General features: G+C 42.8%; 1 protein-coding gene across 3 annotated transcripts in view; it reads right to left on the minus strand.

Moving 5' to 3' along the window:
- Window positions 1-16,491, minus strand: part of BORCS7 (BLOC-1 related complex subunit 7) — a 40,783-nt gene that overhangs the window by 12,121 nt on the left and 12,171 nt on the right. For 2 of the 3 annotated variants that reach the window (XM_032225898.1, XM_032225900.1), the window contains one exon: window positions 15,552-15,861. In XM_032225898.1, coding sequence (XP_032081789.1) covers window positions 15,810-15,861 — 52 coding nt within the window. In that variant the 3' untranslated portion in view covers window positions 15,552-15,809. Of the gene's footprint in view, window positions 1-15,551; window positions 15,862-16,491 lie in introns of those variants that run through there. The other variant, XM_032225899.1, reaches the window with a different exon arrangement.

Genomic DNA, 16,491 nt, shown 5'->3' on the forward strand with positions numbered 1-16,491 from the left:
GAAAACCAGACCTGGTCTGTTGCTCAGTGGTCCAAAGTCCTCTTTTTTTGATGAGAGCAACTTTTGCATCTCATTTGGAAACCAAGGACCCAGAGTATGGAGGAAGAATGGAGAGGCACACACTGCAAGACGCTTGAAGTCCAATGTGAAGTTTCCACAGTCTGTCTTGATTTGGAGAGCCATGTCATCTGCTGGTGTTGGTTCACTATGCTTCATTAAGTCCAGGGTCAATGCAGCCATCTACCAGGAGATTTTGGAGCACTTCATACTTCCTTCCGCAGACGAACTTTATGAGGATGATGACTTCATTTTCCAGCAGGACTTGGCACCTGCCCACACTGCCAAAAGCACCAAAACCTGGTTCAATGACCGTGGGATTACTGTGCTTGATTGGCCAGCAAACTTGCCTGACCTGAACACCATAGAGAATCTATGAGGCATTGCCAAGAGAAAGATGAGAGACATGAGACTGAACAATGCAGAAGAGCTGAAGGCTGCTATTGAAGCATCCTGGTCTTCCATTACACCTCAGCAGTGCCACAGGCTGATAGCTTCCATGCCAAGCCGCATTGAGGCAGTAATTGCTGCAAAAGGGGCCCAAACCAAATACTGAGTACATATGCATGCTTATACTTTTCAGAGGTCCGATATTGTTCTATGTACAATCCTTGTTTTATTGATTGCATGTAATATTCTAATTTTCTGAGATGGTGGATTTGGGGTTTTTTGAAATTTGAAATTTAATAAAATTTGTATGCCGCCCACTCCCTTGGGACTCTGGGCGGCTTACAGACAAGATAAAAAGCATTTTAAAAATTAAAGGTAAAAAATTAAAGGTAAAAAATTAAAGGTAAAAAATTAAAGGTAAAAAATTAAAGGTAAAAAATTAAAGGTAAAAAATTAAAGGTAAAAAATTAAAGGTAAAAAATTAAAGGTAAAAAATTAAAGGTAAAAAATTAAAGGTAAAAAATTAAAGGTAAAAAATTAAAGGTAAAAAATTAAAGGTAAAAAATTAAAGGTAAAAAATTAAAGGTAAAAAATTAAAGGTAAAAAATTAAAGGTAAAAAATTAAAGGTAAAAAATTAAAGGTAAAAAATTAAAGGTAAAAATACAATTGTTAAAATTGCACACAATCCATTCTGTTTGAGTGGGGCTGGACATTAATCAACAGCCCCAGGCCTGCCGGAACAGCCAGGTCTTGGTGGCTTTTCGGAAGGCCGGGAGAGTGGTAAGGGTCTGGATCTCTACGGGTAGATCGTTCCACAGGTCTGGCGCAGCTACAGAGAAGGCCCTCCCCCGGGGGGCTGCCAGCCGGCATTGTCTGGCCAACGGCACCCGGAAGAGGCCCAACCTGTGGGATCTTGTTGGTCATTGGGAGGTATGTGGCAGGAGGCGGTCTCTCAGGTAGCCAGGTCCTAAACCATGTAGGGCTTTAAAAGTAATGACTAGCACCTTGAAGCGCGTTCAGAGACCAATAGGGAGCCAGTGCAGCTCGTGGAGGATGGGTGTAACATGGGTGTATCTAGGTACACCCAGTATCGCTCGCGTGGCTGCATTCTGGACCAACTGTAGTCTTCGAACACTCTTCAGGGGCAGCCCCATGTAGAGCGCGTTACAGTAATCCAGTCTTGAGGTGACGAGGGCATGAGTGACCATTCGAAGTGCCTCCCGGTCCAGGTAGGGCCTGGTGCACCAGGCGGACCTGGGCAAAAGCCCCCCTGGTCACAGCTGACAGATGGTGTTCTAACGTCAGCTGCGGGTCCAGGACACCCAAATTGCGGACCCTCTCTGAGGGGTGTATGATTTCACCCCCCCAGGCTAAGAGGTGGAATGTCTGGACTATCCTTGGGAAGCAACATCAATAGCCACTTGGTCTTGTCTGGATTGAGTGCAAGCTTGTTCGCTCCCATTCAGACCCTTACAGTTTTCATGAGCTGTACACCATAATCATCAAAATTATAATAAATCACGGCTTGAACTATCTTGCTTTGCATGTCATGAATCTACCTCATATATTAGTTTCACCTTTTAAGTTGCATTACTGAAATAAATGAACTTTTGCACGATATTCTAATTTTTCGAGTTTCACCTGTACTTTCTTCAGTTCAGTTTTAAAAGCAGGCTAAAATGAAGGGAAGGAACTCTTGAGTTGAACAGAGATGGAGGATAGCTACAGTTGGGAGGTCATATATGTTTGAATGTTTATTTCATTTGTATGCTGCCCTTTCCCCCCGAAGGGCGGCTCACAACTCAAACCAGGGAAGGGGGATACAGACAAATATATGGAAAAAGTTCTTCCCATTTCCCTATAAGAATACAGCACTGATATGCCAGCAATGGATTATTGACACAAACCAAATACAGTGAAGAACTAAATCACTTTGGAGAGTATCTGTGAAATTCAGTAGACATATTGCAAGCTGGAAACTATTTTGTTCTCCTTCCTCAGCTTTCTTAGCCAGATTTTTCTTCATACAATTTAATATATTTCTTCAAACTTTGGCTTTTGTCATAATTTTATAAAACAAACACAAGGCAAGCTATAACAGCTGGCAATATGTTCCTGTATCCCATCTGCTTTAAAAGGCACTATAAGATAATTAGGGAGAATTTTGGTTATGATGATCAATCTGTGGTATTTGCTTCCTGATTCATTTGCTAATATGGTTTGCATATCTTATTTTGTGACTTTCCTTGTGAATCTTCAATCACAAAATAGCTCTCCTTTGCCAAGTAAGGAATAAAGATACCTAGGCGATGATGAGACTGAAAGATTCCTGGGCTGGTAAACTTTAAATCTATATTCCTCTGTCAGAGAAACTGGCAGATACATTTCTTTAGAAGCAATTCTTCAGTAGCTCTCCCTAATTAGAATACCATATTTTTCGGAGTATAAGATACACCGGAGTATGATGCACCAAGGTTTTGAAGAGGCATTTTTTTAAAAAAGTAGTTAGGTGGATAGAGGAATAGAGAGGGAGAGAGAGAGAGAAATACAGTAGGTAGGTAGGGGGAGAGAGAGTAGGTAGGGAGGTAGGGAGGTAGGTAGGTAGGTAGGTAGGTAGGTAGGTAGGTAAAGGGATAGAGAGAGGGAGAGAGAAATAGATAGATAGATACAGTAGGTAGGTAGGGAGAGAGAGAGTGTGTGTGTAGGTAGGTAGGTAGAGGGATAGAGAAAGAGAAATAGAGAGGGAGAAAAATACAGTAGATAGGTAGGGAGAGAGAGAGTAGGTAGGTTGGTAGGTAGAGGAATAAAGAGAGAGAAATACAGTAGATAGGTAGGGGGAGAGAGGTAGGTAGGTATGTAGGTAGATAGCGGGGGAGAATGAGAGAAATACAGTACACAGGTAGGGAGAGAGAGAGAGTAGGTAGGTACGTAGGTAGGTAGAGAGGGAGAGAGAGGGAGAAATACAGTAGATAGGGGGATAGAGAGAGAGTAGGGATGGAGGGAGGGAGGGGGAGAGAGAGAGAAAGAGAGAGAGAGAGAGAGTAGGTAGGTAGGGAGAGAGAGAGAATAGGTAGGTAGGTAGATGTTTCCAGGTGCATTTATTCATGTGCTGGAGAAGGAAATCGCTAACAATCTGCAGCATTTAAGACTTTGTTTCTGCTGGCACAGCACTTCTCATCAATCAAAGAGCTTTCCAAAAGGAAAAAAAAAGTTTTTGCACTCTGCAAACCTCCCCAAAATGGCCCATTTTTCGCAAAAACGGGCCCGTTTTTTTTTTCAAACAAAAGGCATGAATAGCCTGGGGGGGGGCTTGCAGAGTGCTCCTGAGGGGCATTTTTCATGGAAATGGGCCCATTTTTTGTCAAAAGCCTCCATAAGGATATGTATGGCCATTTTGGTGAAGGGGCGGCGCTTCAGGAGGCAAAAAATGCTATATTCGATATATAAGATGCACCCAGATTTTCAGCCTCTTTTTTGAGGAAAAAAGGTGCATCTTATACTCTGAAAAATACGGTAAGTTTTAAAAATTCTGCACATTTTCTAACATGAAAGCCTTTGTCTTATATTATCTCTGCTCCTCTCTAGAATTTCATTTACTGTATATCTTCCTTTCAGAAGTTCTGTGTCCACAATCTACAAGAGCAATTGTCCCATAGCTTTACCATTTTGTCTGTCCGTCCGTCCGTCCGTCCATCCATCCATCCATCCATCCATCCATCCATCCATCCATCCATAATTGTGTCAGCTTAAACTGGTTGCTATGACAGTTGATCCCTATTCACGTTGTTACAGACTTACAGACTAAATGGTGGTATTCTTATACTGAATGGAGCAAATGTTAAGAACTCTACTACATTTCTTTCCTTTCTTCCCACTTTATGCCACGAACCGGCAGAAAATTATCCACCTATTGCTCCCCTTAACCTAGAAGGAGGCTCCAGGAAGACCTTAATTTTAACATGCGTCTTGTTCTATGTACAGATTGGGTGTTGGTTCTTACCTGATACGCCACTTCTCTGGGCAGGTGGAGACAGCGGTCATGCATGGGTTAACTCAGTCAGTAACCAATAGAACTGAGTGATGCCATCGCCTCTGAGGAGCATGCTCTCCCTTTTCTTGACGAAGGAGATAAGAAGACTGCTGTGCGGTGAACAATCGCTTTCCGTCCAGTGACTACACAACATGCTCCCAGATCACCCCTGTGAGGTAGGCCAGGATCCCAAGGGTGGGGGTGACCGCTGTCTCAGAGAAGGGGTATATCAGGTAAGAACTAACGCCCCATTTTTCAAAGTTGGTGGAGACAGCGGTCATGCATGGGACATACCAAAGCTGGTGTGTCCCTGGGATGGCATGAGACTGGCCTGGGAGCTGGAAGAAGGGAGAACCTGTTGGAGGACTCGCCGTCTGAAAGCTGCATCTGCCGATGCATATTGATTCACCTTGTAATGTTGTATAAACAAATTAGGAGTAGACCAGGTCGTGGCCTTGCAGATCTCTTCCACCAAGGTCTGCCGCGCCCACGCTGCTGATGTAGCCGCGCTGCACGTGGAATGAGCCGTAATGTTGGGTGGAGGAGTGAGATGATGCGTGATGTAAGTTTGAGCAATGGCAGACCTGATCTATTGTCCAATCATGGATGGAGAAGCTTTCAGCCCTTTGTTGGTAGGGTGGAAAGAGACAAAGAGGCTTCGCTGCGTCTGAAGACTGTCATCTTGGAGATGTAGATTTTAAGAGCACGCCTGATGTCTAGCTTGTGCCATTTGTGCTCCAGACTGTAAGATGGAGTGGGACAGAAATTTGGAAGAGTGAGATCCAGAGAGCGATGGAATGCTGAATTCACTTTTGGGACAAAGGTGGGGTTGATGCGAAGGGCCACCCGGTCTGGGTGGAGCACACAAAGGTCAGACCGGATGGAAAGGGCCGCCAGCTCTGAAACCCTCCGCGCAGATGTTATGGCCACCAGAAAGGTAGTCTTGAGTGTGAGGTGATGTAAGGTTGCCGACCTGAGGAAAGGTTGATCAGGTCCGTGTACCATGGTCGGCACGGCCAATGTGGGGTGATTAGGATGAGCTTGGCCTCTTCTTCTATCACTTTCCGAATCACCCTCTGAATTAGGGAGAAGGGAGGGAAGGCATACAGGAGACCGCGAGGCCATCTGTACCTTAGTGTGTCCGTCCCTTCCGCGCCTGGTGTCGTGTATCGAGACAGGAACCTGGGCAGCTGGTTGTTGGATGACGTTGCAAAGAGATCAGGATTGGAGTCCCAAACCTGGATGATAGCTGATGAATTATGCGGCGATTCAAGCTCCACTCCGCAGGGTTGATCATTGTGAGGCTCAACCAGTCTGCTCTAGTGTTGTCTGACCCCGAGATGTTTTCGGTGTGTAGGGAGAGAAGATTGGCTTCTGCCCAAGTTCCTAGGCGAAAGGCAGACTCCATGAGAGACACCGCTCTCGTCCCCGCCCTGGCGGTTGGCCGTAGTGTTGTCCATCCGGATCAGTACATGTGTGTTTTGAAGAGCAGTCTGGAAATGAAGGAGGGCCAGATGGATGGCCCTCAACTCTAGCCAATTCATACTGTGGGATAGGTCAGAGTCGGACCAAAGCCCCTAAGCTACCTGATCTTCCAGGTGAGCTCCCCAACCCGTCAGACTCGCATCCGTTGTTACTACAAGACGCGGAGGTTCTCTGAAAAGAGAGCCCTGAGCTATGGCCGGGGAGATCCACCAGTCCAGGGATAGCAGGATCTCTGGGGTCAGGCTGACCTTCACTAGGGAACAGCTGCTGTTGGTCTTCTGGAAGGGCAGAAGAAACCACTGGAGGCAGCAGCTGTGAAGCCGTGCCCAAGAGACGATGGAGAAGCAGGAGACCATCTTCCCCAGCAGTCGAGACTGCTGAAGAAGAGGGACCCGCTGTCTCCCTCGTACCTCCTTGGCTAACTCCCTGAGACTGCTCTGGCAGTCCTGAGACAGGAAGACTTTCCCCTGGGAGGAATCTATGAGGGCGCCCTGGAGGTCCCTGAGGGCCTGGATGCGTGACCTGGACAACAAAAGGATGTCGTCCAGGTAGCAGAAGATCCGGATGGGCCTGTCCCGCAGATGGACTGTTACGACCGACAGAAGCTTCGTGAAAACCCTCGGGGCTGAGGACAGCCTGAAGGGAAGGGCCCGATATTGGAAGTGGAGGCCTGTATGTACAAAGCGGAGAAACCGCCTATGCCATCTGTGAATTGACACGTGGAGGTAAGCCTCCGTAAGGTCCACTGATGTGAGGAGATCGTGTCTGCGAACACTCTCCAGAATTGATAGGAGAGAGTTCATCTTGAATCTCCTGTATCTGATGAATTGATTTAAAAATTTTAGATCGAGAATTGCCCTCCAGCCCCGTAAAGACTTTGGCACACTAAAAAGATGAGAATAAAACCCTCATCTTTCCTGGCCTGGAGGCACAGGTTGAATGGCCCGAATTTGGAGTAGATGGTGAATGGCCTGCTCTACCAGGAACCTTTTTTGAGGGTCCCTGGAGATCGGACACGTGACAAAGTGGTTCGGAGGACTGGAGCGCAAATCCAGGAGAAGGCCGAATCTGATTGTGGACCTGACCCACGCGTCGTTGGTGATGTCGTCCCAATGATCCGTGAAGGCAAGGTCCACAATCAGATTCGGCCTTCTCCTGGATTTGCGATTTCCCAATGATCCGCCAGACACCCCCCTATTGGGAGATTCTCCAGGCAGTCACTTCTACTTCTTAAAGGAATGATTGGAATTGTCCCTGAAAGGCTTTCTGGGCTGGAATCTCTGGTTGTTCCTGCCTGATCTATTGGAAAAGGAGGGAGCCTGTCTGGGTGGGGCCTGTCATTGGGGACGGGAGTTGGAAGCACTCCCATCCTGACCATGAAAGGGCTGCCTGCGGTAAAAAGATTGCTTTTTAGTGGCTGGTTGCAAAACCTTCCTTTTATGCTTGGACTCTACCAGAAGGGGCTCTAATTGAGGACCAAAGAGAAGGGATGAAGAGTAGGGAGAGGAGGCAAGTCTCCACTTGGCCCGCACTTCTGCCTGCCAGTTTTAGCCAGAGAAGCCGGCGGGTGGAGATGGAAGATGCAATGGCTTTGGACGCAAAACGGGCCGCGTTCAAGGAGGCATCTGCTGTGTATTCTAGGGCCGCCTTAATTTTGTTAATGTCCCTGTGAGCCCTAGAATCCCTGGCTAGAAGGAGAGCTTGAAGTTGTCTCAGCCACAAGAGAGCGGAGCGACTAAAGAAGGAAGCGGAGGTGCCCGCTCTAACGGGCCAAGCTGAGGCTTCGTGACCCTTGACCAGAGTTTGTTCTATTCTCTTGTCTTCAGGTCACAGACAGAGCTTCCTCTGGAACTGCTGAGACCACGTTGAGAGAGGAAAGGGCAATTATAGGCAAATCAATAGAAGGTACCTCCAAAGCCTTGGCGAGGTCAGGAGTGACATTATACAGGCGCTTGTCCAAGGTATTGGGGAGGGTTCCGGTACCTGGAGAAGCCCATTGATTCTGGACAACATCTATGAAGAACCGTGGTGATGGGATCACCTCCTTTTCCACCGTAGGTTGGATGAAGAGCGGATCAATGGTGTCAGTCTTGTCTGCTTCTGAACTCTGAGTCGTCTTAGGAGAAGGAATGCCTGCAATCTTCTTGGCCTTAAAAGGGAGAGAACGAAAAACAACAGGTTTAAATAAACTAACAAAGGGAGGCGGATCAGGAGGAAGATCCTCATCCTCCGAGAGAGCTGAGTCTCTTGCAGGGAGTTCCTCTTCCCCGAAGACCGACGATTGATTGGAAGTGCCGGGTAGCTCGTGCGATGAAGAAGCCGAGAGATCACCATCCCTGCACCTGGAACTACAGGAAGAAGCAGACCTGCGAGAAGCAGAACGATTAGAAAACCTGTGTTTAAGGCCGGCCGCAATACCACATTCTATGGCCTCAGAGATCGTATCAGCCATGCCCAGTGAGTAAGAACGGCGTTGGCAGGGAGTTGGAGAAATATCTTCCTGGTAGAGGGGATCCTCATCAGGAGTAACGCTCCTGCCACAATCCGAATCATCCCCACTGCTGGCCAAAACATCTGTGCCCCTAGCATCCTCGGGCTGCCAGACTGATACAGCAGGGGAGAGGTCATCCTCCGAAACCGAAGATAAGTCAGGAGGGGGGCTCGAATGAATAGGCCTCTGGGCCTGGAATATGCGAGGCTCAGTGTGCTTGGACATGGACCTGGCCTTCTTAGCTGGAGCCTATGGGGTCCTGTCATCCTCCCGAGGAGATAGATCCTTTATGCCCCCCTGACTAAGCCTTGGATCCCTGGGAGGGGGCTTGATGTTATCATCCAGAGCAGGCCTGCACCTGCAGCCCCAAGGAGCAGGAGGTTCGGTGGAAGGGGCAGGAGGCAAGGAAACTGGAGGCAGTTGAGGCTCCGTAGGAGGAGAGGAGGTCATAGCCAGTACTCACGGTTCCTTGAATGCTCAAAATGGCCGCCAGATGACCTTTGTAATCAAACCAAATGACTACTGAGGCTACAGAGCCTATGGGCCGGCGCCACGAGGTAGCCAAGGCCGTGTGGTGAGTGTGGGCGGTATAGGCCCTGCAGCAAGGCTGTGGAGCCAATGGTGAAGCCGCGGACGTACAGCAGTAGCTGGAGCATTGAAAGGACAGTGGTGAGGTGCGGCGGCAGCAGCAGCGTTTCCCAATGGCGGGCGGCTCTTTGCAGCTTTTTTGAGGCACCCCGCAGCGTTTGGAGGCTCCTGGAGGCGGAGGCGGCAGTCAGCGGCACAGACGGCAAGGCAGAGGCCAGGAATTCCCCCACTGAGGTAGAAGCGGTGAGCAGAGTCTCCCACGGCTATTGCAACTAGCGCTGCTGAATTAGGAAGCCTCAGAAGCCCGGAGGCAATTCAAAGGCAAGCTTCGAATGAGACACGGCAAACACTCTCCGGCCCCAGGGGCTAGTGAGAGTCCTAACAGGAGCCCAATCCAGAGTTCAATTTAGAGAAGTAATTTTCTTTCTTTGTTTGAGTGAAATCCAATTAAATCCAATCAAAGTAATCAATTATTAAGTATTAGTTGAGGAGAAAGCGATTAGTACAGCCAGTTCCAGTCGAACTGAGTCTAAAAAAGCGGGAGCATGTTCCTCAGAGGCAATGACATCACTTTGGTAGACTCAGTTCTATTGGTTACTGACTGAGTTAACCCATACATGACCGCTGTCTCCACCAACTTTGGAGAATGGTCAAAAGTCACTCCTAACAAAGACCAGAAATAAAATCATGGTAAATATTAATACATGAACTCATAACAGTGACTATAACATGATAACACTTGTATTAGATATAATTGAGATAGTATAACCCGTTTAAACTGTGTTTTCTTATACCTTGGCCTATTTACATTTTATAGATTATCATACCTATAGTTGAAAACATCTCTATTTTAATACAGACATTCACAGTCTTTTTTCCTCTAATTCCTACACATTGTAAGTCACTCCTAATTTTTTTACATTATACATAAGTACCTTCAAAATAAGCCTGGACAATATCTGACAAGAAAGATGAGGACTTTATAGTGAAACAGAAGATTAGAAAACACTATCTTTATATCAGAACAGCTAAGAACAAGTTAAAGCTGCTTCACATATGCCATAGGGATGAGGACAGATTGGGAATAAGATAAAGGCAACATCATGTGGATATATGGCAGGTTAAAAGAACATCCTGGTGTATGATTGTCCTACAGCTATAGGACATTCACAAGTTAATTCTCTACCAGCATTGCACAGGACAGGATAAAACATTTTCTGCATCAGTTCAAAATATTTTGCTCATGAGTTGGAGATAGCATACCTGAGTGTTTTTCCCTCAAGAGAATGGCTACGTTCCCACATTATATTAGGCTTCAACTAGCTTATTGAATTACCCACAAGGGCATAGTTGCCAAAACCATCATGACCAGTATAAATCCAGCCAAGGAATTATAGGAAAAGAACACAGATAAAACAGAGATTCCATGGTATCAACGTGCTTACTTTTTCTGTTTTGTTTGCTTCCTTCCTTGCTTGGTAGACTTATACAATTTGGGAGGGGGAGAAACTGCCCCATCCAGGTATTGCTTTTTGCCACCAGTTGGTATCATGATTTGCATATGGGCTAGATACACATGACACACTAAACCAAAAGCAAGCAAAGCAACTGATGGCTTTGTGCAATTTTTGAAACCAAGAACTGTTATTTACTCTAACACACTTATGCAGATAGTTCAAACTTTACCCTTAGCCCCCTCCCCCAAAGTTGCTTCCTTTTAATAAGACAGACATTAATCACATAATAGAGGCAACGAGAGATGAATGCTCACTTAGATACTTCAAAAACAGCTGCAAAAGCAAATTTCATCCTAAACAGAATAAATAGTCTTGGAGCAAGACAGCAGTTATATTGAGAAAGGGGGGAATGTCTAACTAGTTCTCATTCCTTAACTAAGCTTTCTTGCAGCAGACTAAAACTGGACATACAATACAATACAATAGCAGAGTTGGAAGGGACCTTGGAGGTCTTCTAGTCCAATCCCCTGCCTAGGCAGGAAACCCTATACCATTTCAGACCAATGGCTATCCAACATCTTCTTAAAGACTTCCAGTGTTGGGCATTCACAACTTCTGGAAACAAGCTGTTCCACTGATTAATTGTTCTGTCAGGAAATTTCTCAATTCTAAGTTGCTTCTCTCCTTAATTAGTTTCCACCCATTGCTTCTTGTTCTACCCTCAGGTACTTGGAAAATAGTTTGACTCCCTCTTCTTTGTGGCAACCCCTGAGATATTGGAACACTGCTATCATGTCTCCCCTAGTCCTTCTTTCTATTAAACTAGACATACCCAGTTCCTGCAACCATTCTTCATATGTTTTAGTCTCCAGTCCCCTAATCATCTTTGTTGCTCTTCTCTGCACTCTTTCTAGAGTCTCCACATCTTTTCTACATCGTGGTGACCAAAAATGAATGCAGTATTCCAAGTGTGGCCTTACCAAGGCATTATAAAGTGATATTAACACTTCACGTAATCTTGATTCTATCCGTTTATGCAGCCTAGAACTGTGTTGGCTTTTTTGGCAGCTGCTGCACACTGCTGGCTCATATTTAAATGGTTGTCCACTAGGACTCCAAGATCCCTTTCACAGTTACTACTGTTGAGCAAGGTACCACCTATACTGTACCTGTGCATTTCGTTTTTGTTGCCTAAATGTAGAACCTTACTCTTTTCACCATTGAATTTCATTTTAGTGCCCAATGTTCAAGTTTGTCAAGATCCTTCTGTATCTTAAGCCTGTCTTCTGGAGTGTTGGCTATTCCTGCCAGCTTGGTGTCATCTGCAAATTTGATGAGTTCCCATTTATTCCCTCATCCAAATCATTGATGAAGATGTTGAAGAGTACTGGGCCCAAAACAGAGCCTTGGGGTACTCCACTGCATACTTCCCTCCATGAAGATGCAGTTCCATTGAGGACTACACGTTCAGTGCAGTTGGTCAGCCAGTTACGAGTCCATCTGGTGGTGATGCTGTCTAACCCACATTCTTCTACTTTATCTAGTAGTAGGTTATGGTCTACCTTATCAAATGCCTTATTGAAGTCCAAGTGAACTATAATCGACGGCATTCCTCTGGTCCACTAATTTTGTCACATTATCAAAGAATACAATATGATTAGTCTGGCATGATCTGTTTTTGACAAACCCATGTTGGCTTTCGGCTATTACTTTGTTTGCTTCTAGGTGTTCGCTAATTCGTTGCTTGATTCTCTTTTCTAGAATCTTTCCAGTTATTGTGGTCAGTCTGATAGGTCTGTAGTTTCCTGGATCTGTTTTTTTCCCCTTTTTTGAAGATGGGAACCACATCAGCTCTTTTCCAATCCTCTGGTAGTTCCCCGGTGCTCCAGGGTCTCTGAAAGATATAGTTCAGTGGTTCTGAGATCTCGTCTGCCAGTTCCTTCAGAACCCTGGTGATTTGAACTCGTCTAGGGTAGACAGGTGCTCACTTACCATTCTCTTCCCTATTTCAACGTGTTCCTAATCTGATTTTTGTGGTGCTGTTTTTGATAGGTTGGACTGTTTTATCCCTTTGTGTAAAGACAGATGCAAAACATGCATTAAATAGTTCTTCTTTCTCCCTGTTGCTTGTCACCTTCTTGTCACTTTCTCCCAGCAATGGACCAATTGTTTCCTTAACTTTTTTCTTGTTTTTAACATGTTGGAAGAAGCTTTTTTTGTTATTTTTTACTTTTGTGGCAAGCCTTTCTTCATTGTGAGCCTTAGCTTTCCTGACTTCATCTTTACATGCTTGGGCTATTTGCTGATATTCTGCCTTAGTTATGTCCCCCACTTTCCATTTTTTATACTTATCGTTTTTGTCTTTCAATTTGTCAGAGATATGGGTGAAAGGAAAAGAAACCAAACTAAAAGCAAGATTTTCTAAAGTAAGCAAGTTTAAATATGTTTCAAATTGCAGACAAAGAAGCCTGCCTTCTTCTCCAATAAAAATCAATAGGTAGCCTCCTGAAGGCACTAAGATATATAAGCATGGATATCATAAACATGTCTGTTCTGAAAGTTATTGTAAGGGATGGAGAAAAAATGTCATTTGCATAGGAATGTACCACAAATGCTTAATTTACATAATATGCTAAGCCATAAACTATGATTTATAAAAAGGATTTACACAGCCTGGTAAGCTCAAACCAATCATATTACAGCTGGGTAAATGTGTAGATCTAAGCAAAAATCATAAAAAAACATTTTCAAAAATTATCCCCTATCTGGAATATATGTCCGTTCCAGTTATGTATTTTTTCTCCCCTATCAGCTTACTGATTTTATAGCAGTCTTCACCATTCCTACTGTTTAAATCAAACACTCAGCTGTCTTTTACCTATTCTAATACAACTAATTAAATCAATACAATAAATCAAACAATAAAATTACATGTTAATATTGTAGCAGAATTAAAACGAATATCAACAAGCATCCAATGTGAATTTCCTCCTCCTTGCGCAAATATTCCTTACTGATTTAACTTAGCTTTTTCACAATCAAAGCTTAAGCGCCTCCTATTCAATCCTACATACATTTTATACATTCTACATCTACCTAGCCACATTCCATTTACTTTAGTGAAGTATAATGTAAATGTGTTTTATATATTACACTTTATTTTGAATATTTTATTTGAACTTTAATTTATTACAATATCTATCAAAACTTAAATATGCATAGAATATTATTAAAAATAACATGTCAGTTACTCCAATTATTACTGTTTATGAAAACCAGCATTACCAATAATGATCAGATAATATAATTTTAATATTATAATGAAATCATTTGTTATTATGTAATTCCTTTATATAAACAAAAAGTTTGCAATTTTATAAGGAAATCAGGAGTACTTTTTAAAAGGGCATTATGAAAAACATTACTAGTTAATGAATTGACATAATGAATATATTTTGAATGCATATTATAACTGTAGCTCTGCCTTTAGTTGCTTTTAAAATGGCCCACTATTGCAAACATGGAGTATCTCCAAGACTCTCCAAAATCAAATCAACTACTAGCAGATTACTAGTTAAATAGAGAAGCGTAATGACACCATGGTGAATTAAAGAAGCATAGCAGCAATGAAAATGAAGGAATGTTTCTAAAGGCAAAACCTGACAGCAGATGTATCACCATAAGGAAATATATATAACCTAGGCCTTTTTTGCAAATAAATTATACATGCAATAGATTTGTTTCATCACAGTTTATATTCACATTATAGATTATGCAACAAGAAATAGGGGAAAATAACAGAATTCTGTTAATGTTTACTTTAAAATAAATCCCATTATGTGTATATATTTATTATTATGTACAAGATTATAGTCTAAATGTAAGCATTGTTACAGAACAAGGTATGCAAGCTTTTTTAAAAAGAAACTTGCTTAAATTAGTAATTTAAAGCAAATCTAAGTAAGTAAACTCCCAGATTTCTACTTAGGCAGGCTGTGTTCTCATTAACTTAAGATAAGAGTGGAAGAAACAGAGTCCAGACCTTGAAAACATGTACTATCCTTGAAGTTAGATATTCACTCTGAGTTCCTCAGAATGTCAGTGAACAGATTTTGCAGAACAGAAAGGAAGAATACTTAGGAAGTACAATTGTTAAATAGCACCACTTTCCTCCATCATTCTGGCCTCTTAGAAATGATGGAATTATTAAAGCAAAAAATTGTACACACATAGAAATCACATACAAAATAATTCTCTCAGCAGCACTGTATAGGATAGGATTAAACTTTTTCTATATTAGTGGACATTTTACTCATGAGAGGTAGTATGCCCTGAGAGTTATCCTTCTCAACAGAATGGCTAATTTTCCACATTATACTAGGCTTTAAATAGCTTGTGAATTACCCACAAGGACAGTTGACAAAGCCATCATGACCAGTATAAATCCAGCCAATATTAGAGATATAAATAATAAATATGGGAATTTCAACTACACCCGTACAGATAGTTGTCGACTTACAACCAAAATTGGAACCAGAACTTCTATCATAAATGGTTGTGGTCATAAGTTCAGTCAGACCCATTCTACAAAGAAATGTATGGTAAACAAATTAGTTATTAAGCAAATCCAGCTTTCCCAATGGGCAATTTTTGTCAAAAAGCAACAAAAAAGGTTGCAACTTATGATCATGTAGAATGCTGATCTACAAGCCAGTTGCCAAATGCTGGAATTGCAGTCGTGACCATGAGATGGTGCAATGGTCGTAAGTGCAAGTACATACACATCTTAAGTAACTTTTTCCAAGGACATTGTAGTTTTGAATTATTATTAATTGAACAATTATAAGTGGAAGACTATCTGTATGATTTTTATGAGCAGTGTTCTTCTATACTATGAAAAGCATTTAAACTATAAGAGTTTTCAAACAGCCTGAAAAAAGGAAAAATTCACCCACTGAAGTACTCAGAACCAGAACAAGATGTATTTGATTATTTAGAATGAAGTTAATTCTTAAAGAAATCAGGGCTGCTAAAGAGAAACAGGCATCAACACAGAGAAACTGTAATTTAATACACCGATGTACCGACCCTCTTATAAAGGTAACATTTGTAATTTTAAAATTGTCCACATTTCCAGATCAAAATCTTACAGAACAAAGCACAAACGTTGTGGCATTACATCTAGGAGATGACTTTTGACTCAGTCTTATAGTGCATCTATAGAACAGGGAAAGGTATTCCATAAACCCCCACTGTGTATTTTCTTCCACTCTTTTCCAGCTGTTTGTTACCTCTTACAAACTCTTCTCTTCATTTCAACAGATGGCTCAGCTGATCCCGCAAATTTGAAGATTGTTCAACACTGTAGAAGAGTTTAATAATACTACTATTACTATTATTACTTTTTCTTTAAAAATAGGATAAGCTAAGCATATTGACATGTAGCGGAAATACACCAAGGAGAGGAAGAGTGGGAAAGAAGAAAGATGGGCAGAGAGGGATGGGAGAGAGGAGGGGGGGAAGATGAGAAGGATGGGGGGGAGTGGATTGTGGAGAGAGGAGTGGTAGAGCGGGAGGGGAAGTAGAGTAGAGGGGGATGATGGAAGGAAGATAGAAAGTTGGAGGGTGGTAGAAGAAAGAGGTGTATGGAGAGCAGAAGAGCTATAATGGGTTCCTATTTTGGGGGGCATTGTTGACAAGAGGAACTGATGTAATTATTATTTAATACTATATGATATGGGCTATGTATAGTATACATGTGAGTGTGTGTTATGAAAATAAAATAAAATATTTTTTTTAAAAAGAAGAGTTTAATAAGTGAACATGGATATTTAAATATAATTCCTGAGAAAAAAGACTTCCACAACATAAAGGTGTTTCAGAATAAAATAAGGGGGCATGTGCTGTTTTTATCCATTGAACTCCAACTCCTCTTCCCAAACTATGTAATATAAGGGTAAATAGACTGGAATAATGGGACACATTTTATTTT

The sequence above is a fragment of the Thamnophis elegans genome, chromosome 10 (genome assembly GCF_009769535.1).
Source record: "Thamnophis elegans isolate rThaEle1 chromosome 10, rThaEle1.pri, whole genome shotgun sequence".
NCBI lineage: Eukaryota > Metazoa > Chordata > Lepidosauria > Squamata > Colubridae > Thamnophis > Thamnophis elegans.